General features: G+C 37.7%; 1 protein-coding gene across 1 annotated transcript in view; it reads right to left on the bottom strand.

Moving 5' to 3' along the window:
• The window catches only part of Tnpo3 (transportin 3), a 77,094-nt gene extending 55,947 nt beyond the window's left edge, over nucleotides 1-21,147 (bottom strand). Inside the window, 1 exon segment of the mRNA XM_048786942.1 lies at nucleotides 20,625-21,147. Coding sequence (XP_048642899.1) covers nucleotides 20,625-20,744 — 120 coding nt within the window. The 5' untranslated portion in view covers nucleotides 20,745-21,147.
• Nucleotides 21,148-22,274: the final 1,127 nt, after the last annotated feature.

Below are 22,274 nucleotides of genomic sequence, written 5' to 3'. Positions count from 1 at the left end.
ATGATCTTACATAATTCTTATGCAATCGGCAAAATCCAGATCAGGAAACTCCAGGTCAAATGGACCAGCTTCCTCAACATAAACAATCTTACAAAGAGAATCTACAGACAAAAGGTATATTTAAAGTAGTAATAAAAACAGCAAGACTCTACCACAAAGTGTGGGAATGTCCACCTGCTGATAAAACTGTAAAGACATCGAAAGAAAACATTACTATAAAAGAAGAGTGGGCTGCACGCAGAAGTGCATGCCTCTAATCCCAGCAGTTCTGGAAGCAGAGACAGCAGGATCGAGAGGTTCAAAGCCAGCCTCAGCAATTTAGCAAAACGCCATCTCAAAATAAAAAGGGCTGGGGATGTGTTGAAGTAGTTAAGCACCCCTGGGCTCAATTCCTTGGAAAGGAAGGAAGGAAAACAAAAAAACAGCAGTTACTTTTAGGGAGAAGAAAGAAGTCAAATAGGGCACAAGGAAGACCTCAGGAAAGGTCAGTAAAGTGCTATTTCTTGACCTGTTGTGGCTATAAGGACACTCACATATACTAATTCACCAAACTATACATCTGTACCGTACAGTTTTCTGCGTTTGTGTTTAAAAAAACAAAATAACAATAAAGCCAAACCCTATATTTTGCCTATTTAAATTAAACTAGTATGAAGTCTTTATCCCACGTTAAATCTGTTAAGCTATTACTTCAGAACCCCTGTAAAAAGTTCATTGTGGGCCAGGCATGGTGGCACATGCCTATAATTCCAGCTATTTGGAAGCTTAAGTTACACTCAGCTATACCCTCAACCCACAATGAACTCTGCCTCCTGCTCCCCAGTACTGGGGACTGAACCAAGGAGTATTCTACCTCTGAGCTACATCCTTAGACCTTTACTAAAATTTAATTTTTACCTCAGCACAGTGTGCACACACCTATAATCTCAGCTACTTGAGAGGCTGAGACAGGAAGATCACAAATTCAAGGTCAGTCTTTGAGACTTATCAATACCATGTCTCAAAAATAAAACTTAAAAAGGGATAGAGATGTGGCTCACTGGTAAAGCACCCTGAGTTCAATCCCCAGTACGTATGTATATACATACGTATATACATACATATATATTTTTGTTTTGTTTTGAGATAGGGTCTTACTAATAAATTGCCCAGGGTGACCCTGAACTTGAGATCCTCCTGTCTCAGTCTCCTAAATTGATAGGATCAAATAGGTATGCCACTGCAACAGACTGTTATCTGTATTTCTGACCTAAACATTTCTATCTTCTTAAAAGTTGACATTTCACTGTTACGCACTTTGGCACAAGCCTGTAATCCTAGTGATTCTGGAGGCTGAGACAGGAGGATCACAAGTTCAAGGCCAGCCTCAGCAACTTTGTGAAACCCCCGACTCAAAAAATAATAATCATAAAAAGAGTAGGGATGTGGCTCAGTAGCTAAGTGCCCCTGGGTTCAATCCTAAACTATTTACCTTGAGCAAACTGGTAAACTTATAGGTAGGGTTGTGAATTGGTAAATAAGAGGAGTAGAAATACAAAGGAGATATTTAATTTTGACCTCAGCACAGTGTGCACACCTGCTTTCTTTTCTTCCCACCCTCTCTTTTGTGGGTGAGGTTCTGGGGATTAAACCTAGGGCCTCAAGCATACTGAGCAAGTGCTCTACTAGTATGCTTAATGGGAGATATACATACACACACACACACACACACACATATATATATATATATCTGATGATAAAACCCAGAGTCCAGAAGCTCTTTACCACTGAGCTACATCCTCAGCCCATTTTATTTTTGAGGGGTTCTCAGTAAGTTGCTAAGTTATTGAAGCTGATCTTGAACTTGAGACTCTCCTGCCTCAGCCTCCTGAGTCACTGGGATTACAGGTATAAGCCACTGTGCCCAGCAAATATATTTTTTTAACGTCTTTTGTATTTATTTTCTTACTTTCTTAGAACCAGAGATAGAACCCAGGGACATTTTATACTGAGCTACATCTCCAATCCTTTTTTACTTTGAGACAGGAACTTGCTAAGTTGCCAGGCTGGCCTCAAACTTGCAATCTTTTTGCCTCAGCCTCTCAAATCACTGGGATTACAGGAGTGTGTCACCACACTCAGCTTAGAACTGTCTTTTTTAAAAAATGGACTTTTAATATGGAAAAATCTCCAAGATACATATTTTTTAATATTTATTTTTTAGTTGTACACAATACCTTTATTTTGTTTATTTATTTTTATGTGGTGTTGAGGATCGAACCCAGGGTCTCGCACATGCCAGGCAAGTGCTCTACCTACCGCTGAGCCACAACCGCTGCCCCAAGATACATATTTTTAAAAATATATAGTAATATACCCTGTGCATGTCTTGGTAGCAGAACATCCAATGATCTCTACAAAGAGGCTTTGTGACCTAGCCCCCAACCTCCTATATGATTACAGCCTTTGAAGGGCTAGGGAAGTCTCCGCCAGTCCCAAGAGCATGGCAGCCACCTCTTACAAAGACCTGTTTATGCCACCCATAACTTCTACTGTCTCTATCTGGGTTCCATGTCCAAGAACAGCTTCTGGCAGGCAGTCCAAGCAAAGCCAATGCCAGACCCCATCCTGACCACCAATCTCAGGCTTCCAGAGGAACGAGCAGCTATAGCCTTGCCTAGCCTTTTCCATCCTAACCCCATCTGGTAGACTAGGCCAAGTACACAGGAGCAATTGTGTTCTTTTTTTTTTTTTAATGTTTATTTTTCAGTTCTCAGCAGACACAACATCTTTGTTTGCATGTGGTGCTGAGGATCAAACCCTGGCTGCACGCATGCCAGGCGAGCACGCTACCGCTTGAGCCACATCCCCAGCCCAGCAATTGTGTTCTTTTTTCCCCTCCAGTATTGGGGGCTGAACCCAAGGGTGCACTACCACTGAGCTACATTTGAACCCCTTTAATTTTTCATCATAAGAGACAGGGTCTCACTAAGTTGCGGAAGCTGGCCTCAAATTTGTAATCCTCCTGCCTCAGCCTGATGAGTAGCCAGGATTACACATGTGCTACACTGTGCCCCACTGCACTTAGATTCTTTTATATCAAAACACTAAATAACAAAAAGGAAGTCAAGAGAGCTCATTCTTTACTATCAAGAAACAAGAGCTTTTCTGATACCCCATAACTGTTTGTCTCATACAAAATGGAAAACATGCTTTAAGCATCCAGCAAGAGAAAAAAGTGATACAAATCTCGTTGTAAGATTCTTTCTGAGTGGTATTGCTGCAAAAGTATATTTATTTTGTAATTTTTATAACTATTGCCAAAAGGCTTTATCACATTATACTCCCATCATTCCTGTATCCCCATAGTCTTATCAACAGAATGCACTATCAAACTTCTGTACTTGTGTCTAACTAGCAAAAAATAGTATTTCAGTGTGGTTTTTAATTTCTATTTTATTTTGAGTGAAACTGAGGATCTTTTTAAATTTTTTGAAAATACATTGGTATTTCCTTTTATGTGAATTTTCTGATACGTTTTATCAATCTTTTACATGACTATAGTTTTTCCATATTGTTTTCCAGGAGTTCCTTACGTTAGTAACTGGTCTCAATTAACCATTTGTGATACACAGCAATCCTTCTATTTCCCTAATATATTTATCAATTTAAAAAAAATTCGTTCTGTAAACTTTTTTAGAAAAAGCAGTGAAACTTTTTAATAACACACAGCAGTTCGTTTTGTGCCTCATATGCTCCCTAAATGACCTAAAAGTTATCTCTCCTATTGCATTTGCCAGACATTTCAACTTGATTATAAAAGGATATCTGGTATTTTTCCAATTCTCCAGCCAAAAACAACCAGAAAATGTTAATTAGGTACCAAAAAAGACCCTTTCTGTAGACACCAAATTAGCTAGTACATGGGGCCACAGATCCCAGAGAGAATGGAATAGAATTCAGTCCAGTATTTGGCTCCACTTTTTCCCTCAAGTTATCCAATTTGAAAGTGGAAGACAAGAGTCTGAGATGCTGAAGAACTCTGGGACGTTTCAACAGACTGGGAAAAATGATTTCAGGAAACTGGAATATGGCCAGGTGTTATGGTGCACACCTGTAATTCCAGCAGCTTAGAAGGCTGAGGCAGGAGGCAAGTTCAAGCCCAACCTCAGTAACTTAGGCCCCAAGCAACTTAGGAGATCCTGTCACAAAATAAAAAATAAAAAGGGCTGGGCATGGGAATATGCCTCAGTGGTTAAACACCTTTGGGTTCAAACCCCCAAACAACAACAACAACAAAAAAAAAACCTGGAATATGAAATTGAATTGAAAATTGGAATTCTGACTGCCAAGGAAGAGGAATTCTGATAAATATTCCAAGCCTGCAGTCTGGACCCAGTGAAGGAAAGAAGACATACAAACGCTACTCAATTTATGATGGAATTATGTCCACATAACCCTTCATAAGTTGAAAAAATCATGGGTTGAAAATGTGTTTAATACACATAACATTCCAAATATCATACTTAGTCTACTATACCTTAAATGCCCAGAATACTTATTTTAGGTTACAGTAAGACAAAATCATCTAAGACAAGGCCTATTTTACATCAAATATTTGTATCAAATATATAATTTATTAAAAACTGCACTGAAAATTAAAAATAGAATGGTTGCACTTTCACACCATGGAAAAGACAATAAATCACAAGTCAAATATTCCATTATTTGTCAGGGACCATCTACACACCAGTTCTCAAAAAGACTGAAACTTCTACAAGATAGAGTGTGTATTATGCCACAAATAAAGTCCTAATAAATTTAAAGCCTGAAACCATACAAAGCATCTTTTCTAGTTACAATGAAATGAACAGAAGAAAAACCAGAAACTTCATAAATATGTGGAAATTAAACAACACATTCTTCAACAGTCAAGAGGCCAAAGGAGAGGAAATATCTTAAGACAAATGAAAACACAGTGTACCAAAACCTATGGGGTGCAGCAAAAGTTACACTAAGAAGGAAATTTACAACTGTACATGCGTATATTAAGAGAAAAAAAATCAATAGTCTAACTTTTTAACTTAAGGATCTGGGGAAAGAACAAACTAAACCCAAAGCTAACAGAAAGAAGGATATTAAAAAGATTTAGACCAGGACAAAATAAGATGTTCCTATCCCACTCCCCAAACAAATACACTAAAAAGATCCTGTCTCAAAATTTAACAAAAGAGGTGAGAAAGAATCTGGCAATGTAGCTCAGTGGTAGAGCACTTGCAGAGCATGCATGAGGCTCTGGGCTCAATCCCTAGGACCACCCAAAAAAACACCATTAAAAAAAAAAAAAAAACAAAACATGATTATATGATTAACCATCAGGAATACAAATCAAAACCACAATTAGATATCTCTTCACCAGGATAGCTATAATCAAAAAGACCTAAGTGTTGGTGAAGATGTGGAAAACAAGAAGGCACTTAACAGAGTTATCATATTACTTAGAAATTCAATAAACACTTGAACATGATTACGATTATTCATTGCAGTGTTATTCATAACAATCAAAAAATAGAAACAGTCCAAATGTTGGTTCATTGAAGAATGGATAAAATGTGGTACCTATATATAAAGATAAGAAAATGGAATATTGTTTAGCCATAAAAAGAATTAAGTGGGCTGGGGATGTACCTCATTGGTAGAGCACTTGCCTAACATGCACAGAACCCTGAGTTCAACTCTCAACACCACAGTCAATCAATCAATCAATAAAAATAAATAAGGGTGAAAACAAAAATTGAGTGGGGAGGAAAGGAAACAATCATACCTGCTACAGCATGGATAAACCTTGAAAATGCTATCCTAAGTGAAAAAAGTCAGCCACAAAGTACTACAAACTGTATATTCCCATTTATATGAAATGTCTTTTAACAGGAAACTCTTTATAGACAAAAAGTGAATTGCCTAAAGCTGGGGATGAAGTAGAAGGGGGGAGCATACCGAGGGGTATGGATTTCTTTTTCAGGTGATGAAACTGGTCTAAACTTGATTGCGGTGATGGATATACAACTCCATGAATATTACTAAATATGTCTACACTTTAAGTGGGAGAGTTACAGTTGTGTGAATTTCATTAAAATTGTTATTTAAAAAATAGGCAAGCTAGGCTTGGAGGCGCATACCTACAATCCCCGCAAAATTCCAGAGGCTCAGGCAGGAGGATCAAAGCCAGCTTCAGCAACTTAGTGAGACCCTGTCTCAAAATTTAAAAATTTTTAAAAAGACTAGGGAGGTACCTCAGTTGTAAAGTGCATCTGGGTTCAATCCCAGTACCAAAAAGAAAAAAAAAAATTTAATTTATAATATAAGTCAGAATAGTGGTTGTTGGGGGTGTGATTTCCTGGGAAGAGGTATTCTGGAGCCTACTGAAATGTTTTATGCCTTGATGCTATTAATGATTACTTATATGTCAACATAAGTAAAAAAATAAAAAATAAAACGGAAATTGTATATGTAAGCAAATTATCTTTTGATAAAGGTTGAAACCTTTTGTCTGTAAGCAAAATATTAAATGAAACTGTAGGCTACGACTTCAACATAACCTAAAACTTCTCTTGTTAATATCTGTACGCTATGGGGGCTGGGGATATGGCTCAAGCGGTAAAGCGCTCGCCTGGCATGCGTGGGGCACTGGGTTCGATCCTCAGCACAACATAAAAATAAAGATGCTGTGTCCACCAAAAACTAAAAAATAAATATTAAAAAAAAATTTTTTTAAATCTGTATACTATGGAAGGCACAAAATTATTCCAATCTAATAAAATGCTAATATGAGGAGCTCAGGGATAGAGCTCAGTGGTAGAGTACTTACCTAACATGTACGAAGCCCTTAATTCAATCCCCAGCACCAACAGAGGGGGAAAAAGCTAATATGGTATGCACAGATACTGTGTAACTGTATGTAAGAAAAAAAAGTTAGCAAATGGAATCATAATCACTTTGACTTTACAGTACAGGAAAAAAAACAAATTTTAGTTTGAATTGTTCTCTAACTAAATAAATCTAATATAACAAAACTCAGAAAAGATGCCTCCAACAAGAATAAATGAATCCTTTACCTTACGACCATGGTACTACCCTTGACTATCACAGCTAAGCTGTGGAATTTTACACTGAAATTATTTGGGCCTTGTTCATCTTTTCAAATAGATGATAAACTCTGTTCAAAAGTAAGGAAACAAGGGCTGTGGTTGTGGCTCAGCGGTAGAAAGCTCGCCTAGCACATGCAAGGCACTGAGTTTGATCCTCAACACCACATAAAAATAAATAAAGGTATGTGTCCAACTACAACTAAAAAAAAAAAAATTAAAGAAAAAGTAAGGAAACAACTTTAATTATCTTTGCAACTCCCAAAATCCATAGATAAATCCTTATGCTATTAAAATGTAACTGATAAAGCATGCACAGGGGTGGGGTGNGGGTGGGGGGGGCTTGCAAGGGATTGAACCCAGAGGCACTTTACCACTGGAACTACATCCCCAGCCCTTTTTATTTTTATTTTAAGACAGGGTCTCACTAAGTTGCTGAGGCTGGCCTTGAACTTGCAACCATCCTGCCCCAACTTCCTGGGACTATAGGAGTGTGCCACCACACCCAGCATAAAGTTTATATTAAATTGTTAAATATGAAGCAAATTGATAACACCATCTCATAAGTCTCTGACCTCTTTGTTCTCCCAAACATGAAGCCCACCCTTTCACCAGGTATATGAAATACTCCACTGGGGACATCTATCAAAACAGAATTTAAAATGTTTAGAGAGAAAATGGGAAACAGAGATAAGCCAATAAGTTCTTTATAGATAAGGAATACAAAAGCCCTCAGAAAATGAGAATTTGAGTACTCATTTGTAAACCTGCACTGGCCATGCCAGGATAGAAACCTGGTTTTGTTTTATTTTAACAATAAGAAGAAACTTAATGTTTTTCTTAGCTAAAATCTGAAGATTTAAAAACCTGGGGAAAATGTGGGGATATCCTTTCTAGAATAAGGCTTACTTTAAACTATACCCAATACTTTTGAAATAGTTAACAGAAGATCAGTGTTCAGCCCAGGCTAATAAACTAAACATAAAATCTGCATCTTCGAATGCTCATTATACTATTATCTAGTTGCCTAGATAATATAAAACTATATAAAACAATATAGTTGTTTTATAATAAACTAAAATATAGAGGGCAGGTATATATAATTTTCCAGGATAATTTTACAATGAACTGGCTTAGAAGAACTCCCAAATTTCTCCTATGAAAATGCATGAAGTGGAACCAAATGGAAAGAAGAGCTACCTTCTAATTTCAAGTACCATTTTTATTTATTTATTTTTAATTTTTGTTCTTTACAATGCTGTGGATCAAACCCCAGGTCCATGTACACTTTAATAAGTGCTCTACCACTAAGCTATGTCCCTAGCTGCCTTTTTAATCTTAAAGTTGCCTCACCCACTAGTCAAAAGTGCCCTTCCTATCAAATATCTGTCTTTTAGAAAAATAAATCAACTATAAGAGTGACCACAAAAGAAACTAGGCAAAAGAGTATCAAAAGTTATTAAGTAAATCGTTGGTAAAAAAAAAAAAAATTACCCATAATGATAGTGCCAATACTAAACATTAAAGAGGCCATTTATTTATTTATTTTAATTCTAGGAGAGTTTAAGAATTACTGACATCCAAAAAGTATCAAGTAATCTTGTTCTGGTCACTGAATCAAAAAAAAAAAAAAAAAAGCGGGGGGGGCAACCAAACCCTGATACCCTTGACACTATAGTACACTGCTCATCGTTCTTCCCCTCTGCTAAGCCACAGAAAGGAAAAGAAGGAAGAGAATCAAAAAAGAAAGGGATTTTTTTTTTCAAGGAGAGAATAAAGCACTTACACTTCATAGGACTTTCTAGCCACAGATGCCAGGTGCTACCCACTGAAATCCAGGCTTGGACTAAGCTCCACATTTCTGAAAGGACCATCTCAACCGAAGCCTGGGGCTCCGAGTCAGCAGGAGGAAGCTGCAGCTCCCACTAGCAGCACATTTCAAAGAGGCTGCAACAAGAGAACATTTTCCATTTAAGTATCTAATTCCAATCTTCCATTTCACAAAGCAGTAGCAGAACAGGCCTTTATATCAGTCTTTTCAAAGATATTTCCATGACTATGTGATAAATATGGGGCAGGCAGGCTATGGCCCAGAAATCCTTTCACTAACATGCTCCAAGTCCTTCATTATACTTTACAGCAGACCTGAAAAGTACTTGCCCCTTTTCTTTTTTTAACAGTGCACTGTTGCTCCAAGACTCACTTCTACACTAACATTTCTAAAACTGCCAAATCAACCAAAATCACTGCATAGTCCTCAACAATGCAAGCACACACAAGAAGTCACTAGCTGCCAAGAATTAGAAGCAGATTTGGGCTGCTATTTAATCCTACACAAAAACTCCTTCAATTAAGCAGAATTACTTCATGGAAAACAGAAGAGCTCTGGAAAACAGAAAATGAGATCCTGAAAATACAGATAATTTCAATGAGACCTGAAAAGTAACATAAAAGTGTCAAGTTGCTACAGTTTTAAGCATATCAATCAGTGAATGATATATTTATTAAAAGAAGATTTTCAAAGATTTATATTATACTGAGGGAAGTTTACAGGGAAGGAGGAACAGTATCTCATAGTACTGAATTAAAAAACTCATAATGGTGAGGTTAAGAATTAAACTTGTCAATTTTAACATTGCTGTTATATCTGAAATAAATGTGATGTTGCAAGAAAGAAAAAAAAAATCACATAAAGAAAAACTATCCATCAATAAAGCAACATTTTAGATACCTGTCCTGCAACAATGTGATATAGAGCTAGAAAATGAATTTCACAAATAAAGAAAATATCATTTTCATGAGACAGGTGAAGAAAAAACAACTCTAATTTAGAAACAGAAAAAATGTGAAAGCTTATCACATATCCCCTCCACTTTTTTTTTTTTTTTTTGCCACGTTGTAGATCAAACCCATTCTACACAAGTGCTCTACCACTGAGCCATATGTCCAACCCTGGCCAACTATCTTAAGTCTTTATATACAATCCTTTATGAGAAATTTACAAATTTGAGACAAATCATGGCCACTCAAATTCCAGAGGAAATAACCAAAAACACTCTTCAAATGTTCCAAAGACTACAGGCCCATAAGCACTATCCTATCCTGATCTTTTGGGAAGGAAGGAATCAATAAGACGAAATGACAGCACTGTACACCATGGTATCCCTAGTTTCTGATGAAATCCCAAAGCTTCTTGAACAACACAATGACCTTTGTCAAATGAATTTATAGCTGTCAGTCACATGAAATGGTAGTACAATATCTTGCCCAAAAATTTCTTGACAAGTTTAAAGAAGCCCTATCCAAATTTAAAATCTTCAATCACCTATGTATGTGAATTAACCTAAGAATGACCCTAAAAAAAAGGATAAATCTGGGGGCTGGGGTTGTGGCTAGGCATTGCATTGCTCGCCTAGCATGTGCAAGGCCCGGGGTTTGATCCTCCACACCACATAAAAATAAATAAACAAGGGCTGGGATTGTGGCTCAGCGGTAGAGCGTTCGCTGTCTTGGGCGGGACCCGGGTTCACTCCTCATCACCACATAAAAATAAAGGCATTGTTTTGTGTCCATTTACAATAAATATTTAAATAAATAAACAAAATAAAGGTATTGTGTACAACTAAAAAGTAAATGTTTAAAAAAACAAAGGATAAATCTGGATCCATAAAATCCACTCCAGTTGGAAGTAGCTAAGCATGCATTCCCTGATAACCATTTTGCTGAGGACTTTATTAATGATACTAGGCAGCCCTGCCCTAAAAGTAGAAAATGCCAGCCAGGTGCAGTGGCACATGCCTATAATCCCAGCAATTTTGGAGGCTAAAGTAGGTGATCACAAGTTCAACGTCAGCCTCAGAACTTCGAAGGGCCCTAAGCAACTTAGTAGGACCAGGTCTCAAAATTTTAAAAGGGCTGGGGATATAATTCTGTGGTAAAGCGCCCTTGGGTTCAATCCTCAGTATCAACAACAAAAAGGGGGAAAAAAAGAAAATGCCAAGCTGGAAACCATTTCATCTGAAGCAAACGGGTGCCTGGGGTGAGGGCTTCCTGAAAGCCAAGACACAGAAGATGTTATTTCTTTCTTTAATCTCCTGTCTTCCTGAGCAAGTTTTATTAACAAATCATATAAACAAGATGATTTTTTTTTCTTGTACTGGAGAATAAGCCCAAGGAACACTGTCACAAAGCTACATCCTCAGCCCTTTTTTAATTTTTTATTTTAAGACAGGGTGTCTCACTAAATTGCCCAGGCTAGCCTTAAACTTTTGATACTACCTCAGCTCCCCACCCAATAGCTAAGATTACAGGCGTGTACTACCATGTCCGACCCCAGATGAAATTTTATCATACATATTAAGTACATGTTAACACAATGTTGAAGGATCAAATTTTTCAAACTGATAAAAATGTGAAATGAGACATTCAAATTATAAAATGTATGTTTTAAAAGACTGAATACTTACATGGGCTTGTTATGGTTTGGATGTGAGTTTAGGGGACAAAAAGCTCATGTGTAAGCCAATGCAAGAAGGTTCAAAGAAGTGACTGGGTTATGAAAGTCTTAATCCAACCAGTGAGTTAAAACCCTGATACGGATCAACTAAGTGGTAACTGAAGTGGTAGGATGTGGCTGGAGGAGGTGGGAATTAGGGCTTTGAGATATATATTTATATCTGGCAAGTGGAGTCGCTCTCTCTACCTCTTGATCACCATGATGTGAGCTGCTTCCCTCTGCCAAAAACTCCACCATGATGTTCAGCCTCACCTCAAGCCTAAGGAATGGAGCCAGCATTAAATGGACTAAGACCTCTGAAACCAAGAGCCTTCAAATAAACTTTTCTTCCTCTATAGTTGTTTGGGTCATATCCTTTAGTCACAGCAGTGAAAAGGCTGACTAAAACAGGGCTTGAGAAAAAATAATGTAAACCCTGCTAAAAGAAAACTCACCAAAAGAGGAAAAAATAATTGTTTACTAATATTTTCATTTTGAAAACTCTACTAGAGAATAAAAATTAAGACAGTACTTTAAAGGGCTTCTGCAAACTGAACACTACAAAATTATCTCCTTCAGCAGAAGTATCAATTTCCAATAAAGAAAAATAAGCCTTCTCTCTTGTGCTTCACCTGTACAAGCATAAGACACTCTGGTAATATCCTAGTATCATAATGCAAGCTAGGGAAATACAGGACAGGGAATCTGAAGTCTACAACTTCCTATGAATTAAGTTGGTTTTTAAATTCAACATAACTTAAAATTCTATAAGATCTGAAAAACAGTAAGGCAGTTCCAAAAAACAAAGACAATTACCATATGATCTAGCAATTTCACTTCTGAGCATATATACCCAAAAGAACTGGAAGCTGGGACTCCAAGAGACATCTATACAAGCATGTTCATAGTAACATTATTCACAATAGACAAAAGTAGAAGCAAGTGTCCATCAATGGGTGAATGGATAAACAAAATGTGGCATATACACAAATGGAATGTTATTCAGCCATCATAAGTAAAGGAAGGAAATTCTGACACACACTGCAAGGATGAACAGATATGTTTGGTGAGAAAAGCCTGTCACAAAAGAAAAACTACCAGTCAAGCGTGGTGGCATACATCTGTAATCCCAGCAACTCCAGAGGCTAAGGCAGAAGGATTACAAATTCAAGGCCAGGCTCAGCTACTTAGTGAGACCCTGTCTCACTTGAGATATAGCTCAGTAATAAAGCATCATTGGGTCCAATCCAGTACCAACAAGAAAGAAAAAATAATATATGATTCTACTTACATGAGGTACCTACAGTAGTCAAATTGAAATAGACAAAGCATAATCATGGTTGCTATTGTAAGAAGGAAATAGGGGGCTTGGCGTCTTTAATGAGTATAGCTTTAGTTTTACAATAAGTAAATGTTCTGGAGATGGATGGTGTTAACAGTTACACAACAATGTAAAAGTAATTTATACCACTGAATTGTACACTTAAAATGGCTAAAATGGTAAATTTTATGTTTTGAATATTTCACTATAATTTTTTAAAAATAATCTTTAAAATCTACTCTCCATTTCCCCCCATAAATAGCAACATTATCATTAAGGCAATGAAAAAATTTGATGAAATTTTTGGAAGTCTTTTGGAATAACTCTATAATAATTAGAAAATTTTACACTGCCCTGAAAATTTTATATCCTGAATCAAACCATCAACTGGCCCAACGCCTGGTAAGACAAGATATAAATGAATCCAAATAAGAAGGAATGCCATTAGAAAACAGACCAACATGTCAATAGAAGTACTGTCACAAATCCACACACACAGGCTGCAATACTCCAAAGATATGAAATGTACAATATTTGCACTACCTAATACCTGGAATATAGATAACATAAGGGAATAATTTTAACTTTAATTTAAATTTAAATTTAAACAGCCATACTTGGTTAATGTCCACCATACTGAATGATCCAGCTAGATTAAGAAAATCTTTAGGTACAAGGCCTTTCATTTCTATTGTTTACTTACATACTTCCAGTTTCTATCAAAGCAAAGCATATAGTGTCCCTATATTCACTGAAATAACTGCCCCCACAGAAGTTGAATAAAAATTATTTCCCAAAAGGCTTTCCTTTCAAAAGCAAGTTATTTTAAGGGTCACTTGACCAGAGGATGAACACAAAAAAGACAAGTTAAATAGATAACTACAATTGTAGAGAAAAAACAGAGACACCATGTATTAGAACTAGAACCCAAAAAACTACATTAGTTCTACATTTAAAATTCCAAAGGAAAAAGCACTAGGAAAAAAGTTGGAAGTTGATACCCATGGCCCAAGACCTTTCTGAGATGATATTTAAGAAAAAATTTACATGAATTGGTGACAAACCATCAAAGCATGATTTTAATTCACCTAATTTATGCTTTACATCATGCCTTTTTCAGTTTCCAGACTGGACAATAAAACTTTTGAGATAACCTCTACCAACATATTGCCTCTGTGAAAAGTAAAAACTTAGAACAAATAAGCAACATAATCACTAGCCCTATAAAAGATGGTCTTTCCTACCTTATCTACTAATTTTGGTTACTGGGGTTAGACAAAGCAAACTGTAAGTGTTCAGAAAAACACTGGCTACTGTTAAACAAAGATCCCTCTAAGTAGGTGGGATTATAAGCATAGGTGTTCGCCACCACGCCCAGCTTTTACAAAGGTTTTTGGTTGTTGCTGTTTTTAAGAGGAATTAAAATATTGAAAATTACACCCCTGAAGCTAAATGTTGTTTATTTTCAACTAATCATTGATATGAAGCAATGACAAAAATAAATAAAATTTGAGTTACCAACTGGTTTTTAGGCATGCTTACAACAAGCAAAGATTCACTCAACAAACAGTTTAAAAAACTTGTGGGTGGACTAGGGCTATAGCTTAGTGACAGAACGCTTGCCTACCATGTGAGGCATTGGGTTCCATCCTTAGCACCACATAAAAATTAACAAATAAATAAAGGTATTCTGTCCATCTACAACTACAAAAAAAAATTAAGAAAAAGAACTTGTGTGTGAAAGATTACAATCATCTTTTTTTTTGGGGGGGAGGGTACTGGGGCTTGAACTCAGGGGTACTCAACCACTGACCCACATCCCCAACCCTATTTTGTATTTTATTTAGAGGAAGGGTCTCACTGAGTTGCTTAACTACTCTCTTTTGCTGAGGCTGGCTTTGAACTCACCATCCTCCTGCCTCAGCCTCCAGAGCTGCTGGGATTACAGGCATGCACCACCAAGCCCAGCTCATCTCTTTCTTAATAAACATGGTTTACTCATTCGTGTATGAATGTTATACCACAAATAAATTAATGTGACAAGGATCCCACAGTCCAGTGGGAGAGAAAAATAAATTTTGAAAAGGTAAAAACTGGTAAATGCAATAAAATATAGTGCTCTAGACACGGGGCACGGAAGACTTTCAGCTGAAGAGAATCAGTTAAGACTTCAAGGAGAAAGCAAATTTCAGACGCTGGACTTTGAAAAGATGGATGAATTTCTACATTTGATGACAGGATTAGGAAAGGGTAAAAGCACAGAAGAAAGAAATCAAAGAAAAAACAAAATTGGGCGAAAGTTAGCATTCCATTCACCTACCCCCCAAAACATGCTTACTATGAGAGACATTACAGGTATTTGAATAGCAAAGAATTCAATAAGAGGGAATCTGAAGTTGCAGGTAAGACCCAAGATAAACCAAAAGATCAAGGTCTCAAAGAATACAGCAGGTGATATGCAAAGCACCTAGATCTGATAGGACAAACAGCTGGATACACCAAATCAGAGGGAAAGGGCTGGTGGTAAATTTAATTGACACAATGATAGACCTTGCAATGCAAATTGGATGAAGAGAGAAGACTGGAACAACTAATTTTAAAAAAATATTCAGAAGTGGTGGTGACACCTATAAATCCCAGCAACTAGAGATGCTGAGGAGGGGGATTCTTGAGTTTGAGACCAACTTAGCAAGACCCTATCTTGAAATAATTTTAAAAAGGGGGAGGGGGTTGTGTAGCTCAGTGGTAAAATACCCTGGGTTCAATCCCTAGTATCACCAAAATAAAAAAATAATAATAATAATAAAATTTTTTAAAAACTGAACTGATTGAACACACTCATTTGCATTTGTGTACCTTCTAAAATCCACTAAAATCAGAGTAAAGATATTTGATAAAAATAAAAATGCAAAAACTCACAAGGACAAGAGAATGGAAACAGATGACAGACATCAAGGAAACTGGAAAGCTAATGGATGAGTGTTAACTGTCCTTATAGATCTGAGAAGGCTGAAATTTTCCTCAGGGTGGGGAGGGACGAGGAGATGCCAATGGTATTGGCGCAAACTGATTCTAATTAGAACTACCAGGAACATCTAAAGGCAGACACACAGGTGTAAAAAAATAAAGGGGTGGATTAAAGCACAAGAAGTAAAATCAAGAATCAATAAATGGGGGCTGGGGTGGGGGCTCAAAGGGAGAGCGCTTGCCTAGCATGAGTTTGGCACAGCACCACATAAAATAAAGATATTGTGTCCACCTGTAACTAAAAAATAAATATAAAAAAATCAATAAATGGGACGGTATCAAACTAAAAAGTTTCTTCACAGCAAAGGAAAAAATCAAGAACATGAACAGAGAACCTACAGAGAATGGGAGAAAATCTTTACCACCAGCACCTCAGATAGAGGATTAATCTCCAGGATATACTAAGAACTCAAAAACCTTCACATACACAACACACACACACACACACACACACACACAAAAAAAAAAAAAAAAAAAAAAAAAAACCCCAATCAATAAATGGGCTAAGGAACTGAACAGGAAATTTACAGAAGAAGAAATACAGTCAAAAAAAATATGAAAAAAATATTCAACACCACTAGCAATTAGAGAAATGCAAATCAAAACTACACTGAGATTCCATCTCACCTCAGCAAAATAGCAATTATCAAAATACAAGTAACAATAAATGTTGGTGAGGATATAGGGGGAAAAGGTTCACTTACACACTGCTGGTGGGACTGCACATTGGTTCATCACTCTGGAAAGCATACGGAGATTTCTTAAAAAACTCAGAATGGAACCATCATTTGAGAGTTATCCCACTCCTTGGCTTATACCCAAAGGACTTAAAATCAGCATACTACAGTGACACAGCAGCTCAACTCACAACAGGAGCTATGGAACCAACCTAGGTGCCCTACAACAGATGAATGAATAAAGAAAATATGGTATATATACACAATGGAAAATTACTTGACCATAAAGAAGAATGAAATTATGGCATTTGCCAGTAAGTGCATGAAACTAGAGAATATCATGCTAAGTGAAATAAGCCAGTCCCAAAACACCAAAGGCCAAATGTTCTCTCTGATATGTGGATGCTAACCCACAATAGGGAGGGGAAGATCAGAAGTCTACACTGGACTACACAAAGGGGAACGAAGGGAAGTGAGAGGGGATGGGAATAGAAAGACAGTAAAATGAATCAGACATATCTTTCCTATCCCTATATATGAAAACACAACCAATGTAACTCCACGTCATATACAACCACAATAATTGGATCCTAATTGGAAAAGTTACACTTTTTCTATGTATGTATAATAGTCAAAATACATTCTACTGTCATGTATATCTAGAAAGCACAAATTTTTAAAAAATCTGTACAAGCAGCAATTAGACTGCTATATTTTTCTCCCTGACTATTATTCTCCCACCATAATAGAGGACTCAAGATTTACTTTGGGGCTGGGGATGTGGCTCAAGCGGTAGCACGCTCGCCTGGCATGCATGCGGCCCGGGTTCGATCCTCAGCACCACATACAAACAAAGATGTTGTGTCCGCCGAAAACTAAAAAATAAAAATATTAAAAATTCTCTCTCTCTGTCTCTCTCTCTCTCTCTCTCTCCTCTCTCACTCTTTCTTTAAAAAAAAAAAAAAAAAAAAAGATTTACTTTGGAAAGATTGAAGTAGGAAGACTCTGGATTCTTGGACAACAGACTTAGCTAAAGATTGGAATATCACCTGAAAGCAGAAGATTAAATAAAAGGCTACACACACTGAATTGGTGGGAACTAGCCCCCAGCTTCATTCCCTCATCTGATTGTAGAGCACTGATAGCATCCCTGGAAGAGATCTAGAGTACTCTGTTCAAGATAAAAAGACCAGCAGAAAGAGAATAAGAAAAAACAAAACCAAGAAAAAAGACCAACAGAACGAGAATAAGAAAAAACAAAACAACAAAAAGATGGGTGGGGAAAGTAGAGTGGTTCAGCACCAGGGTTTAATCACCTGTACTGTAAAAAAGAGGGAGAGAGGGGTAAAGGAAATTCCCTAGGCTTACTGGAGCAAGGGCATAGGGGATCTCAGGTTTGATGATTCCATCAGCCTAAAAGAACAGACTGTCAAGACTGAATAGGCAAAGATGATATTTACAGTACCGACAGGAATTTGGGGATAAATTGCTGTAGATATACAGTAAACAAAACAAATATTAAAAAAAGAAAAAAGTACTCATCACCATTAAAATAAAGTGGAGCAAAATTTTTAATTTTTAAAAAGAAAACTTAAATTTTGATAAAAGTTAAAAATATGTATAATTCCAATACTTGATATTACTGAGCCAAAAAACTGGATTGTGAACACAGCATAATGTCTGAATAAAGCGATTTGGCGGGCTGGTGACTTTTCAGTAATGGCAAGATCCAGGGTGTGACTATGTGACCAGGTCACTAAAGAAAATGAAGAAGGAATCAAAAGGCCAAAGTGTCAGCTGATTGTCAATCTAGATGCTAAAGGTACTAAAACTGATGGTGTGTGACTGTGCTGGTATTTCCACCTTTCTCTATCATCATTTCTGCTACAGTAAGCTGACCTATATATATATATGTTATCAACAGGTTGCCAGGTCCCAAGGCTTCTGATTGTGTTTGGACAACAGGGAATCCCAGAGTAGGAGATTAGAAGAATAAAGTAAGGAAATTCATTCCTTCAACTCCCTCCCTGAAAGGGCCCTTAAGCTAGCCATGTCCCTTCACATGAAAGTCACCCACCATTCCTCTCAAGGCAGTCAAGTAATCATCCCTCTTCCCCTTCAAGTGATGTTAACAGTTTGGCTACAGATTATCACACTATTTCTTGTGGTACCATTACACCTGCAACATTATAAATAGTACCTTTACAAAGTAAACTCTCCTCAAATTATCTTGTCAAATATGCCACCTGTTCCTGTTGAGACCCTACTAACAATGATAGTAATAATGAAAATGATGGTGATGATAGGTTGTAACAGAGAAGAGCAGAAAGAAGTTACTAATTTTTAAATAATAACTTGTAACACAATTTGAGCTCTATACTGAATAACTTTTCAAAGCTCTTTATAGATACTACCTCATTTAATCATAACAATTACCCTATGTTACAAGCACTGATTATTTTCTAGTTCGTTTCTAAATATAAAAAACCAGCACAGTTGCTGGTTCAAGGACTCAAATACTGATTTTAAATACACACAACAATATGCAAATTTAGCAGTGATACTAACTACTTTTGTAGTACTGCTAAGCATTCCTCTTATATATATTTTAGAAAACTATATGAATATAAAGGAATTGTGACTTCCCAGATCAAAGAAACTAAACTCTAAAGGGGAACATATGTGAATAACTTCCTTATGTAGCCTACAGTAAAGTCCTATTTGTCTTCCCGCAAAGCAAACAAGGATTTAGGCCCCAAATTTTAAGTGTCATATTCAAAGTTGCAAATTTTAAAACATTTATTATGTACTTCTAGCCTACTGGCTTATTTAATAGAGCAGAGCACCTTTAAATATCAGTTATGAGTTAAACATATAAAAGGCAAGAGGGTAAACAGAAAAACATGCTTGTGAGTAAAATCACAAAATAAGGGAAAGATAAAGGAGGCTGTGGATGTAGCTCAGTGGTGGAACACTTGCTTGCTCAGCACGCAGTGAAGCCCTAAATTTGATTTCCAGCACCACAAAAAAAAAAAAAAAAGGGTAACAGTGAGCGTTTTGTCAGTCTCATCAGTTTTCAAAGTACTTCACAACTCAGAGCAAATCTTACATTTATGACCTATTTCAGCAAGATCACCAACTATACACACTTCCAGAAACAGCACAACACACATAAGTGTGAAAATTAGGGAATAAAGCATAAAATGTGAGTCAAAGAACAAGGAAATACAATATATGTAAGAGACAACTGAACATTTCACTAGATACTTACACAAACATACAGAATAACTGAGATAGCTACGATGTCCATCTTATAAATAAAAACCTAAAAGTCAGGGAAATAGGTTAGAGGACCAATATGAAGCAAAATGAGAACTCTTTAAGTTTTTCTGAAACCAGAATTAGCTTTTTTTTCCATCTGTATTATACTGCACTCCAAAGCAAAGAGAAAATTCACAAGTATACGAATCTAGAAACCTGAGAAATTTCGAGAATAATGTTTCAGAACTGGAATGAAAATTGGCAAAGACTAGTGAGGTGTGCGGCTACCTTCCCACGTTTAGAAAGAACTGCCATATACAAACTTTGGACATGGAGGTGAGACCGATAAAGCATCCTTGAGTGGAAGGTAGAGAAGCACTGATATTTGATTTGGTTGAAGACAACACAGAAAAGCACGGTCTAAGGAGTAATAGCAAGGACAGAACTTAAAGAGGGCTGGACCCACGCCACAAGCAAGAAGTTCAGGACCTACAAACCAGATTCTACGGGGTGAGGAATGGGCCAGTTCGCGAGCGATCAGCTGAGACTAGTTTCCGAAAAGCGACATAGATGTAGCTTCGCAGCCCCACCCCACAACAGCAGCTCCTCCCCAAGGAGGACCTCACAAGGGCAACCGCCCGCACAGGCTCTCCCCTCGAGCCTACGACCCACCCAGCCCTGGGACCCGCGGCGCAGAACGGCCTCTCTGGGCCCCTCACCGAACGCTGCAGCTCCCCAAGCCAAAACGAGGCGCGCTCCTTTCCGCTGGGATCCGGGTCGTGGTAAAGCGCCTGCACTGCCTGGTACACAAGCTGCAATGTCGGTTTTGCTCCTTCCATGGTGTTGGCGGCAGTGGTGACAGCGACAGTTCGGATTCTTCTCAGGAGGCTTCCCGGTTGCTCCGCCTTCGCGCTTCCTTACTGTCTTGGCCACAGCCGCTCCCTGACTGGCGCCATCTCCTCCTCTTTGGCCGTTACCAGGGCAGAGGGGTTCACTGTAGAAGTTGGCCCCTCGGAAACAGCGGATAGATCGTATTCAGGTTCCTTTTCTTTTTTTCCGTCTTTTCACTGGTATCCAGACTCCTGAGTCCGGACGCTGATTCTTGATTCTTCACCTGCTGATTTACGTTCAGAAGCCGATCTCCGCACGACACCAGCCACGTTGTGTACCTAAGCCACGTTTAACCGGACCGGAAGCGACAGCCCAGTACCTTTGGCACACTTCCGTCTGGTGCTCTACAAACGGCCTCCTTCCCGGCACGCCTCCTCTTGTCTCCCCGCCCCCTCCCGGAAGTGACCCTGCCAGGCGAGGAGTGTGGAAGAAAGGGTACGCTGTGGTTTTCTACGTCCTCTTTGAGCTTTAGGACCGATTTGTGTCAAGTACCTGAGCCGTTCTTCCCTCCTTGGCATGGGTCAGAGGTCATCTCTCTCCCTCCCGACTTCCTCATTCCTCTCTTGAGAATCCCTTCTGTCCCGGGTTGGTGATCAAGGCGCGTCAATTTAGCTATCTGGGGTGTCCAATGTACCGGAGATTGAGATGACTTAAGACACGGTTCCTACTCAGACCCTAGTGAATGAGACGTGTAACCGACTAATTATTTACAAACCTGAAATGTGCCACATTGAATAATCCAAAAGGACTAGAATCTATCAACCTCCGTTTTCTACTAAGTTCTTTGACCCAAAAGGAGTCTCATTCTACTGCTTGTTACGTGACTTTCCGAACTCCAGAGCACATGCACGTATCTGCAGGGCCATTATCACATTAGTTTGTATTTTTGTGTGTATCCCTTTCTTTATGAATCTAAAATCAGTAGTCTAATAATTCTCAATTTCACAAAAGAAAATAAAAACCCACACTGGAGAAATTTAACACGAAAAATAGCAGCATGTTAAGGGGTTCCCCAACACTGCTCCTCTCTTTGCACTATTTGATAAATGCTTATAATGTGTAAAATACTATAGTTATGATAGCTAAAACCTTGCCAAATTATCATTTTAAAGAATGAGAATTTTAAAAAACAAGAGAATGAAGGTAATGTAATTTGCCCAAGGTCACACATTTTTCAATGAAAAGATTTGAATCCAGATCCATTTTCCTTCAAATACTGTGAAGTAGTACAATTCCTATCATTCTGTGGGGTAGTTTTCTTCAGAATTATTATTGTCAAGGTATTTTAACTAGCCACACCATGATGAATAAAACTGTTATTGTAGAGTTGATAAAATTTCAGGCAAAGAAAAGAAACCTTATGCTTAATCTACCTCAGTGATCCATTTGGTGGAAAAAATGAGTTTTAATAACACCACCTTGATCTCAGCCCTCATGGAATTTACAATCTAATTGCAAAGAAAAACGAACAATTTAGG

This window comes from Marmota marmota, unplaced genomic scaffold (assembly GCF_001458135.2).
Source record: "Marmota marmota marmota unplaced genomic scaffold, marMar, whole genome shotgun sequence".
Taxonomy (NCBI): Eukaryota; Metazoa; Chordata; class Mammalia; order Rodentia; family Sciuridae; genus Marmota; species Marmota marmota.
Note: the sequence above shows the minus strand (reverse complement) of the source record. Positions and strands in the feature narration are given on the sequence as shown.